The sequence below is a fragment of the Myxine glutinosa genome, chromosome 1, assembly GCF_964187855.1.
Source record: "Myxine glutinosa chromosome 1, kmMyxGlut1.1, whole genome shotgun sequence".
Classification (NCBI taxonomy): Eukaryota; Metazoa; Chordata; class Myxini; order Myxiniformes; family Myxinidae; genus Myxine; species Myxine glutinosa.
Window position 1 is genome coordinate 184227427 of NC_136261.1, and position 13023 is coordinate 184240449.

Here is a 13023-nt window from a genome sequence, read left to right on the forward strand (position 1 = left end):
TACAGAACTGAGCGAACATCTATGGTACTCTATATACCCCACAAATGTTGGGTTAATAACATGGCCCTTTCTACCACTACCGTGACATTTTCCGTAGCGACCGTTTGAAACTCGCTTCTGCTGTTTAATACAAAACTGAAAGGGAGAAGCTCGGGTTGTGCTCATTTATCAAGCAGGTAGCTAGCGCTTGCCAAGCCAGCCGTTCCTTAACGGTTTTGGATGGAGTGCTTGCTCGAATGCTTAAACCACTTGGCGATCTCTCCACAAGAAACTTAGTAAATGAACACACACCCAATGTTCTTGAGACCCGCCAATAGATTGACTTTAATCTATATACCCTAAAGAGGAATGACCCTTCCTGCCCCTCCCGGAGTCTGCGGGTGTACTAGTTAAATATAAAGGAACAATTAAACAGTTTATATTTAGGCCAATATTCAAACCCGCACTGTACAGCTCAAAGGTAAGTGTACTACCTCTGCATCATCCTTTCAAACTGATAAGATATTTTGTAATAAATCTTTCTACGGCTAATACGGACTACTGGACGAATGGACCAAACTGGCTGACAACTCCCTCGGACCACGATTGAATAATGGCAGTCGTGTGCACACGGGAATGCGAGGAGAGACACGATAACCTTATTTATTCTCAAACAAATGGGGGTTATTTCCCAAATGAAACCAAGAGGAGAAGGTTGACCCGACAAAGGAATTTGACGATGGCATGCGAGGGAAAGAGGGAAGAAACGTGTAATAAATAAATAAATAACTCGAAACAATGGGGTAAAACTCTAAATAAATCTAAGGCACCTCAAGCCAGACTCAATCATAGATGGGAGAGAGGAAACGAGCAACCACGTGGACTTTAGCTCTGCTGTGGTGCCAAAAATGGTGGTGATCAGTCACAAACAGGCAACAACGAACAAGACGATCAGGCGACAAATATGTACGAGGATGGATGACGAAGCACGAACAGGCAGCATGCAGACGACACGGGGAGCAGACTATGGAGCAGGAACATGAGCAGGATGACAAGCAGGCAACATACAGAGAGCACTTCTCCTCAGGTGAGGCAAACATTCCCACTCTTTCTCTTTTCTCTAGCATGACCCCAATTATCTTCAGAGGCGGCTTTTTTACCACACTCAATCCAGCGTACAGAACCCGCAAGCCTCTCGCTCCTCCTCTCCCTCTCCGGATAACATCGCTCCTCATGAGGCAATCCAAGCCCCTTGGCCCTCCAGGGTGACAAGACTCCTCCCTTCCCATTCTAAGGCCACCCGGTCCCCACCCGTTGACGTGATAGGAGGCTTTACGTAAAATTGCTTTAACATTAAACACTAACTATTTATTACAATGTACCATACTCCGTTTGGTGCACATTTAAACAGCCAATTCTTAAGTCACATTTAACCTGCTTATCACATCGATATTGGCTAACTACCCAAACACGGACCATAATACTCCATACATTTCTAACTGTACTAAGGTAATCTCTACCCCATCTACAAACATAACAATATCGTTACTGTTCTGAGAACCAACACTCCCGACAATGGCACACAACATATACTGTAGGTTCCTGAGTAAGTTCATTATTACTTGTTCCAGACAGGGTCCTCCCTATTGTGTAGTGGGTAAAAAAGGGAATATGCATTATATGGGATTAGGTAGGTTTTCCCCCCATCATCTGCTTACCTTTCAACCATGTTCAACTGTGCCATAATTAAAATCAGCCCCCGCCAAAACCAAAACAATCACTCTGCCCCAAAATGGCACGATTTACCATCCAGCATAGGGGCTTAGTTGGAGTTTTGTTATTAAAAATCTATTGAACTTTAGTTCTGCTTCACAACCACACCATTCAAGCTTGCCTTTCAACACCCGCTCGCCATTCAAATCTACCATTGCCAGGCGGCGCCGCATCACTGGGAGTACAAACTCAACCACAATCACAACAACTTCAACCACCTTCTAACACCTCACTATCAGCAACCACCATCTCGCCTGCCCAGAACTCTAATAGCACTAGCTCGCAGCTCAAGCCTGGCTCTGCCATCATCAAAACCTTGTTTTGCGCTACCAAACACATCTACAACCTGTGCTCCCCATCCTGTTGTGCCCTCCTACCAGCAACACCGCTCCATTTGCAATGACCGCTCTGCTTGTCCAACATGCCATTAGCACCTTGGTTGTGCGTAAAATAGGGAGCACCGCATCCAGCCCCATGTTAATTCTGGAGCACTTGCGTGTGGCTTGTCCTAGAGGCAACTGGGACCATTTTCCATGCAGCAATCTCGGACGGAAGTGTGATGTCATGTTGAGGCGGATCCGGACCAATGGGCAGGCCGCACTCACCAAAGAAGGGGTGGAGCATGATCCTTCTGCCAGGCAACCATGTCCATGAAGGCCACCAAGCTCCACCACTCCCGGGATTCATAGAGGGTGGAGTGCTCATGCGTTCCATGGTTCGGTCTGGTTTTCACAAGCGGAAAGGAGTGAAATGCTAGTGGAGCACCAGAAAACAAGCAGAACGGACATGGAGCAGAACACCGCTTTACCTCTGCATCATCCTCTCATTTGAGGAGCGTTTGGGGAAGGAGACCAGACCAACCACACTGCCAAACAATAGCCCATTCTGCAAGGCGACACTCCTCAAATCCCATACTTTATTCATAATTATTTAATCCTTACCCTTCCCACAATTGGGACCAGCGTGGGTTCCCGAGTCTATGCCCGGTGAGCCAATAACTTTGCCTATCACTCTCCCTAGTCTAACCTTTCCCTCGGGTGTGGGTCTGATTGACACCATGCATTGCTTGTCACAAGTAAGGTATATAAGGGGTCATTTAGATGGGTAAGGTCTGCACTGTGTCTCTTCTCTCCTGTACATTATTCTACCACACAAATTCCCCCTTTGTTGATTTTGCTGCACCACATGAATAAATGTATGTCTGCTGTATTTTTGTAAATAAAAACCCTCTTGTCTTAATGTGCCACATACCTTTCCATGCCACATACCTTTTGTAAATAATAAATCCCCAACACATGTTATTCCAATCTTCCTGTGATATATTTTCCTTATTTATCCAGCAAATTATGCACTAGCAATAACCCGGAAATTTCACCCCACTTGTTTTGCTCCAATTCCATCAGCGCTGTACTTCTGTTCTGCTCAGCATTAATCCTAGTGCAGCAATGAGGGCACGATCCCCGGTAGGTTGGGCCACATCAGCCCCAGGTAAACGGTGTTAGGCAGTGGACCCTGTCTGACTGGCGTTCGTGGTTGGTTCCAACTCGACTGGCCGCTGAGTTATCTGTGGCACGTCGGCCTGCAGGACCGGAGGTTGGGAGGGATTTGAGGGACTTCTCGTCGCGGTGAACCCTCAACCCCAGATCCGTAACAATATGTTTGGATTAACAAACAGAATTAAATAATGAAATTGATATATGTGGGAAAATTAATTTTCCCACATATATCAATTTAACAATATGTTTGATCAGGCTTTTGAACTAGCTGAACAAAATGTATTACACCATGTCTCAAATAAAAATTATAGCCAAAAAATGGCTCTTTATGACATTTTTACAGATACATGAAGACCCCCTTTTTAAGACAGCTGAAACAAAGCCAACATAGCATGAGCATTGGGATTCAACCAGGCCAAGGTGAACATGTCTTTATATTGAACCACCATTTTTTATTTTTTTTTGCTGTTAGTTTTTGAATAAGTCTTTACTAAATGGTTTTGTCGTTGTTTTAATTTCTCTAAATGTCACATGCCATCTGAATATTTCATACAGTTATTATTGAGGAAACGATGTTTCACTTCATTCCAAAGATTAAAACAACTTTATTAACCGTGACATGTCTGAAATATGGGTCGGAAGGGCTCGTCCTTTGATTTATTTACATGTTATATGGTCATGAAGATCCTGAGTGATATTTCCAAAAAAGTATCGATCAGTTTATATAATGGATCCCAATACTCAACAAAAATCAAGAAGAGAATTACAACAACATCTACAGAAAATCCCAATATTAAAATTTTAAAATAGAAGAAACAAAATAGTTGTTTCTTTGTCTCAGGACTATAGTAAAACAGGAAAAGTGTCAAAACAGTGTTGCTCTTTTCAAACTATTAAATTATTTGCATTTTTTAAGGTTCTACTGTGAATCTTTAGGCATGTTCTCTCTTGCAGAGTGGTTCCGCATCTGATTAAGACATTTCAATGGTTCTACAGTTCTAGTTTAGTGCCTTTCATACAAAGCCTCCTTTAGGTTTCCTATTCTGATCTTGATATACCATACTCTGTTACATTGCTGCTGAAGCAGTTTCTTGGCAAGGGTTATACTGGGTGGGTTGCCATTGCCTTCCCAGCAGTAGATATGGCAGGAATTTGCAATTTGTTTGGACACCAAATTTAACGTCCACCCGGGGGACAGCACATGCATGCATTGATGAATCACCCTGCCTGTGAAACACCAGGATGGCAGTTTATATCTGGGTCGAAATTCAAACCCAGGCTAGACACCCTAGAGGTGAATGTGCATACCTCTAGGCCATCCTGCCAGGCCTAGATTTCATATAAAAGGACTAAAATCCAAATATTTATTTATTTAACACGAGTTTATCCATTTTTAGGAAAAAAAATTGAAGACAAACCTCAATCTTTTGCCAGACAACAGCGTGGTCAGCTTGGTGTGTTATGTCTCTCTGTAGTTCACGAACAAGATCGCCAGTTTCTAGGAAGTTTCGGCCTTCTGCTGTGTAGCCCGATACCCAGGATTCACTGCTCCGTTCATGGAATGCAGTCAAAGAGCATGGTTGAGAAGTCAGTTGTGATGAGGTCTCACTCAGTGGACCAGAGTCCAGCGAGTCTGAAAGGCTGGGAGTTGTTTCATGTGATGGGTATCCAGAGTTTCCAGAAGACTCCGACTGGTCTGAATTCAGGCTGACCTACCAATCATTCAACCAAACACACAAATGTATAAATGAAAATTTGTTTTTGACATTGCTTTCCAAACCAACATGAATATGCGAATAAGGAAAAACTATCAAGGTAGGTCAGTGGATCATGATGCTTATACAATATTGTAAGTTCATTAATACCCTTTTGGGGGGGAAAAAATCAGTCAAAAATTAATAAAATCTTTAAAATCAGTCTGATAAACCTGCTGGATCAGTCTATTTTACTTGTAGTAAATGATGAATAGGTACGCCCATGTTGGAACGTCGGCAGCCATGGTTGGCAGGTCGTGGAAAACTGACAATAGCACAAATAATTATTTTTTTACTGCCACATTCTAGCAAGATAAATGATAATTGCTCCATTTTTTATGGAATGATGTGCCTCAGGAATACAAAACCCTCTTAATAAAAATTTTCAGAGCTGTAACATCAAAAATCGACATGGGTGATGGGTCAACAGCTGCAGCTACTTCCTGGTTTACAAAAAGTTCTGCAACTCTGTAACCAAAGATGGTATGGAGGTATAGTTTGACATGCTTTGTTCAGAAGATTTTTGTGATTGCAACATTATAGGCCTTTCCCATGTCTGTCTACATATGTGAATAGCATAATTAACTTGAACAGCACTAGGCAGAACGATTACCTCCGCCAGGTTGAACAACGTACATTTTGTATCCCACTGATAGGCCGGATCTTCACCCGGACCTGAACCAAAATCTAATCAGCTTGTTCTTGTCACCTACCCAACCCGTCCACCTTGTTTTGGTCATAATTCGTCCACAACGTTTGGAGATATTACAATAATCACTTTGAAAATTCCAGTATCTGGATCCAGATCCAGATCCTCACCAAGGTCTAAAGAATTCGTCCCTATCACCCCCAACCTACCCAAAAGTTTCGGCCAAATCCGTCGATACATTTTTGAAATACCATGCTATATAAAGTTTTTGGCCCATCTCTCAATGGTGAAGAATCACTTAAAAATTATATTATGTCGATCTGGATCCGGATCTTCACCAAAATCTATTCAATTCATCCGTATCACGCACACAACCTGTCCACCAAATTTCATCCGAATCCGTCCATATCGTTTTGAGATATCCTGCTCATAGACAAACACACAGAGGTGAATGCAGAACCTTTGTCCACCTTCTTTGGCGGAACTAAATATAATTTGGACTTCTGTCATTCTAATGTGTACAAACATCCTTGTTCCGCATCACACTGCCAAAATAGTGACATTCTGGACTTGCTTGAGGAGACAGGGCCTTGGTGGATGCATCAGCAAAAGGGTCCACAAGTGGCCCAAAATAAGCTCTTCAATTAAAAACTTAAACAATATTGTCGATACAATCCTACCAGAGCGGTGTGCTTTCGTTTATCTCACCAGAGAATCGGAAAACTCCGCCTTGCTTCTGGCCAATGGCTGGCAGAAAAGTAGGCCTGAAAGCCTTGCCAATTTATTCGCCATTGTCTCTGCCCCGTGCAGGATCCCTGGCAGCTCCATAAACTCGTCAGATTCAATGTAACCTTCCATGGTGCCAGAGCCGGTCGATCTTCCCTGCATCCCTCGCTTGTAGGATGGCCAATCAGACGTGGACAGGATATCAGAGAAAATCTGACTTTTTCTATTGCGCCAGGATGTAGATCCTACAGGAGAATAGCAGCTGTTCACTCCATCACTAAGGCTGTGGCACCGCCTAAGGCATGCGTGGTGTTCCCTTTGTCGGCTCAAGTATTGGAGTGAAGATGCCTTGTTGGTGTTTGGAGTTGCATGTTGTGATGTAGAACCATCGGAAAACGTAATACCTCGTCCGAAGAGATCTCTAACTTGTGGTGCATTGTCATAGTCTAAATTTGAACCCTCTGAGGTTTGTTCAAGGCCCCATTTAAAGCGTCTTTTATATGGATGCATGGTAGCTTGATTTTGCTCATGTCTTCCGTTTTCATAGGCAGGGGCTGGCAAAATAGTTCGGCTCTGTCTCAAAGGCATTTTCTGTAGCTGTTCATCAATATTTTCACTGCAAGGCTCAAACTGCTCATCACCAAGGACTTTACTAGACCAGAAGGTGGCTGAGTGAAATTTGGGTTCCAACTGGTTTAAGGATGAAGTTTCAGAATTGCTTGTGCTGATATCCGAAATCATGGGACTGAGGAATTTGTAATCTTCAGGTTCAAAATCATCTCCCTGGTTCAGGCTAAACTGCGAGAGTGATTGTTTCATGACTTCAAGCTGTTGCCATTGATCTCGATCCTTGTATGGAGTAGTATCCTCTGCGGACGAACTTGTAGTGTCACTGCTCCAAGATCGTTGAGGATAAAACGCAAGGCTTTGGCTTTCTGGACCCGTCCGATTTAGTTTTCTCCTGCGGACACCAACTTGACGCTGCCTTCGTAAGAGTTTACGACTCCTAAAAACATCTTTAATATACCCAACATCACATTCGTTGCCTGAAAAAAATTCCTTGTCACTCATATCTTTCCCTGAGCCAGTTTGGCTGTCTTCAAGTCCATTACCTGGAGTCAACTTCTGGAGAAATTCTTCTCTTGGAACATTTGGTCCTATCAGTGAGATATTACTCCCTTCCTGCCATTTCTTCAAGACTATTTCCTGTTCAGTTCTATCAACCAAAGCACCCTGTTCCCATTTCTGCGCAGAAGCCATTCTACCTGCCTTTCTATTTCGCTAAATGATTCAAGATTGAAGCATGGTAAACCTTTCTCTCATACAGCATGGAACGATGATCAAAGATGTTGGTTCCAATGCAGCAGATGTCCTAGAAAACAGATTGACACGCATCATGATTCGTCAAACCGTAATGTAATATAGCACAAGTACACCACTTTAGATTAAATAATAACCACAGCTTTTCCTATTATATGTATGAGTACATGATTTACGGTTTATAGCTGATTCAAGCACATGGTGAACTCACTTATAGCTGATTCAAGCACTTTTTAAGTACGGAGATTGAAGTTCACGGAAGAGTCCTTTTTGTGTTTCACAATGAATCTGCAAGACATTATTTTTTTGAATGCTAAAGGATGTAGGGATAGCAATGCCAAAACAGATGCAAACAAGGTATGGGTGATAGCAGAAAAATATTAAATCTTCATCCTTTCATTTTTTTTTTTTTCATTTGTTGATACAATTGGATGGTGTGCTTAGCAATGTCAATGATTTACAGGAATAATAGATAGGTATATGTCATACACATATGCCTGGTTGGTTGCTGTCCAATTAGTAATTGCGTGTAATTAGCTAGCAGCATGTGCATTGCTAAAATATGACCACATGTAGGCTTATACACAATATAGCAGCATATCCAGTGCATTCAGAAAGTATTCAGACCCCTTCACTTTTTTCACATTTTGTTATGTTGCAGCCTTATGCTGAAATCATTTAAATTCATTTTTTCCCTCATCAATCTACACTCAATACCCCATAATGACAAAGAGAAAACAGGATTTTAGAAAGTTTTGCAAAATTATTAAAAATAAAAAACTGAAATATCACATTGACTTAAGTATTCAGACCCTTTGCTATGACACTTGAAATTTAGCTCAGGTGCCTCCCATTTCTCTTGATCATCTTTGAGATGTTTCTACACCTTGATTGGAGTCCACCTGTGGTAAATTCAATTGATTGGACATGATTTGGAAAGGCACACACCTGTCTATATAAGGTCTCACAGCTAACAATGCATATCAGAGCAAAAACCAAGCCATGAGGTCGAAGGAACTACCTGCAGAGCTCAGAGACAGGATTGTGTCGAGGCACAGATCTGGGGAAGCCTACAAAAAAATGTCTGCTGCATTGAAGGTTCCCAAGAGCACAGTGGCCTCCATAATTCTTAAATGGAAGAACTTTGGAACAACCAGGACTCTTCCTAGAGCTGGCCGCCCGGCCAAACTGAGCAATCGGGGGAGAAGGGCCTTGGTAAGAGAGGTGACCAAGAACCCGATGGTCACTCTGGCTGAGCTCCAATGACCATGTTTGGAGATGGGAGAAACTTCCAGAAGGACAACCATCACTGCAACACTCCACCGATCTGGGCTTTATGGCAGAGTGGCCAGGCGGAAGCCTCTCCTCAGTGAAAGACATATGAAAGCCCGCTTGGAGTTTGCAAAAACGCACCTAAATGAATCTCAGACTGTGAGAAACAAGATTCTGTGGTCTGATGAAACCAAGATTGAACTATTTGGCTTCCGTCTGACCACGTTTGGTTCGACCAAATTGAGCAACCGTGCAAGAAGGACCTTGATCACGGAGGTGACTAAGAACCCAATGACCACTCTCACAGAACTACAGAGTTCCTTGGCTGAGATGGGAGAACCTGCTGGAAGGACAACCATCTTTGCAACATTTCACAAATCTAGGCTGTATGGGAGAGTGGCCAGAAAGAAGCCACTCCTGAGAAGAAGGCACATGACCGCACATCTGAGGTTTGCAAAAAGACATGTGAAAAACTCTGAGATCATGAGACAAAAGATTATGTGGTCTGATGAGACGAAAATTTAACTCTTTGGCCTGAATGCAAAGCACTATGTCTGGCAGAAACCAAGCACAGCTCATCACCCATCGAACACCATCCCTACAATGAAGCATGGTGGTGGCAGCATCATGCTATGGTGATGCTTTTCAGTGACAGGGACCTGAAGACTTGTAAGGATGGAGGGAACAATGAATGCAGCCAAATACAGACCAATCGTTGAGGAGAACCTGCTTCAGAGTGCAAAAGACCTTATACAGTGTTGAAGATTTACATTCCAACAGGACAATGACCCCAAGCATACAGCCAAAGCAACACAGGAATGGCTTCAGAACAAGAATTGTGAAAGTCATTGAGTGACCCAGGCAAAGCCAGACTTGAATCCCATTGAGAATCTGTGGAAAGACTTGAAGATTGCTGTTCACCGACACTCCCCATCCAACTTGACAGAGCTTGATCAAATCTGCAAGGAAGAATGGCAGAAACTCCCCAAATCCAGATGTGCAAAGCTGATACAGACATACTCAAGAAGACTCGAAACTGTAAGCACTGCCAAAGGCACTTCTACAAAGTATTGACTCAGGAGGTTGAATACTTATGTAAATTTAATCTGTATTTCATTTTTACTTATTTCTAAAAATTTTCTAAAAAAAAATCCACTTTGACATTATGGGGTATTATTTGTAGATCAGTGACACAAAATATCAATTAAACCATTTTAAATTCAGGCTATAACCCAACAAAATGTGAAAAACGTCAAGGGGTGTGAATACTTTCTAAAGGTGCTGTAGTTGCTTGGGGATGCAGCTAGAGGTGTTTCAACAGTCAGTGTTGTTCAAGAATTGAGACAGGTACTATGCTTTCTTTGTAATATATTTTTAATGGATAGATTCGTTTTCTGTTCACAATTTAAATTATTGAGAAATGATGTTGGAATGCATTTTTCATAATATAATTCCACCATTCACACCTTGTTTGCATACTTTTTGGTATTGCTATCACCATTTCCTTTTGCATTAAAAAAAAAATGCTGTTCATGCTTGTTTTTGTACTCTTTCAGGATTGTGAAAATTAGTGTGGACATGACTGTGGATAAACTTTTGCATCATTTATTGCCTCATGTTTAACTGGTTCTAAAGTTATTTGAATTTAGTCATAGCCGTTGACATTACGAACATGCATGATACTTTGTATGTTTAGGTTTATCCTCCTTGCATCATTAGGGGGACATAACGCTGCTGAGGTAGTTCTATTGGCTATGGGTTGCAACCCCAGGTGGGTCACCACTCCGACACAGGATACTCGACTGAGTCTGCAGGAATTAGTTATTTTGCCAAGGTGCCAGCAATATCTTGCCTACTCTTCATGGAGGACACCGTGGGATCTTTATAATTGATCAACTGATGCTGGCAGATGGGACACCCAATTTAATGTCCATCTGGGGGAGGACACACACATTGATGATGTGTTTGCATGCAAAACACCCTCGTGACAGTTTTTCACTGGGCCAAGATTTCAACCCTGGATAGACAGCTCAGATGTGATTATGCATACCTTTAGGGTATTCTGCCTGCCCATAATTGAAAGTGGTATATATAAAAACAAGACCTAAAGTCTAACAGCGGCTGTGTAGCTGGGCTTGGTTGATACTTTAGTTGAAAAGGATGGTATAACCTGGGTGGGGATACCAGTTAGCAACTAATGAAAGTATTAAATTATATTGAAGTACTCTAAGTCTCTAAGCTGTCTGCCACCATGGAAGTGAAGAGATTGCATTGAGACACTGGTTTATTCTATATGTTTCGAGTCAACAATGAACCAACCATGCACCGCTTCAATCCAGTAACTTTGCAGTCATGACAAAGGGATTGCAGTGTTACGATTATATTTACTATATTATTATTATTATTATTAACGTTATTTATTTTTTTATTATGAAAACGATATTACGTCTGTATTAAGAAACCTGCGCTAATTTGTCCAAAGTGGCCTGAAGGTGAGCCACGAAGGCATGAAGCCTAAGGCCTATACGTACTGTGTCGTTGGAAGATGGCTAACGCCTATACTTTTAATATTTGATGATCATTTTAACAATCGGTTTGTTTGTTTCACACTGAATGAAAAACGTGAAGTTAGAGCATGGCGATTGTGATATATGACAGGTTCGACGGTATGTTCGGCCTGAATGGTATAGAAATCAAAATGGCGGTGTGTGGACTCAGCCATTGTACGCCGTAATGACATCACAGATGTAATCACATCTCATCACCACTGTCATGTGACCAGATCCTCAGCTCTGATTGGTGTATGTTTGTGAGGGACATACATACACATACATACATACACACATACATACAGACTCTGAGATGGCTTTACCCTATGGGCTGTGCCTTAAAATATCACCTCCTCCCCACCCCTGACTTCACCTCACCACACACACACAAACACGCTCAAACAAACACACACGCTCAAACACACACACACACACACACACACACACACACACACACACAGACACACACTTCATTGCTTGAATTTAACAATTCCCACTTTGGTTGAGACTGTATGTGGGGAAAGAGACACACACACACGTGCACAAACGAACACAAAAAAACAGACACAAACATACAAACAAACACACACACACACACACACACACAAACTAACACACAAAAAAAAAAACACACACACACACACACACACACACACACACACACTTCATTGCTTGAATTTAACAATTTCCACTTGGGTTGAGACTGTATGTAGGAAAGAGGGTCGGCATCAGTGGAATGATGCTTAGTAAACTTGTATCAGGAAAACTTGTATATTTCACAGCGAAATAGTTATATTTCTAACATGGATGTCATATTCACTTGTGCGTGTGTATACTGTTTCCCATGTTGAAAACCACTATGATAAATGCTTGCTAATTAACCATTATGTAGAAGATAAAGCCAGTTGGCACATTTTGAGCAATTGTAATAAACAAATTGAAGTTACATTTTGCAATCACAACATCAATGTCAAGAACAAGTGCTATGTGCCAACATTGATTGACTTTGACTGATCAGCAGGTTTTGCCAACCATGGAGCAGATGAAGCGAGAGCTAAAACAATGTGAGCTACAGAGAACAGCTGTCTTGCTTACTACTCACTACTTAGTATTTGGGTGGGCGAGTGAAGATGGCAACATTTTGGGCACTGACAAAGCAGCAAGTCCTCATGCACAGCTGCAGCATTCCTCGTGTTGGGCCAAAGCTGGCAACCCCTTCGCCGAAGCACCCTGCCTTCACACCAAGGTACTCATAAATCATCCACCGTCGCACTGAAACACCGCATAACCACATTGCACCACCTAAGTCCAGCAGCCCATTTGTCGTCATTACACCAAGTCACCATCAAAGACTACATATCACACATTCAAGCATGAAAGCACCACCAATTAGTACAGATGCTCAGCAGGCCAAGTTTTTTTTTTGTTTTTTGGGTTGTTTTTTTGTTGTTGTCCCCCCTCGCACCGCGGAGCGAAAGGGGGACTATTGTTTTCCCCTCTGTCCG

General features: G+C 42.2%; 1 protein-coding gene across 2 annotated transcripts in view; it reads right to left on the minus strand.

The window, feature by feature from the left end:
* The window catches only part of LOC137431784 (uncharacterized), a 242780-nt gene that overhangs the window by 223016 nt on the left and 6741 nt on the right, over positions 1–13023 (minus strand). Inside the window, exons 2-5 of one of the 2 annotated variants that reach the window (XM_068123485.2) lie at positions 12621–12752; positions 7909–7985; positions 6360–7749; positions 4667–4960 (exon numbers count right to left, since the gene is read on the minus strand). In XM_068123485.2, coding sequence (XP_067979586.2) covers positions 4667–4960; positions 6360–7637 — 1572 coding nt within the window. In that variant the 5' untranslated portion in view covers positions 7638–7749; positions 7909–7985; positions 12621–12752. Of the gene's footprint in view, positions 1–4666; positions 4961–6359; positions 7750–7908; positions 7986–12620; positions 12753–13023 lie in introns of those variants that run through there. The other variant, XM_068123493.2, reaches the window with a different exon arrangement.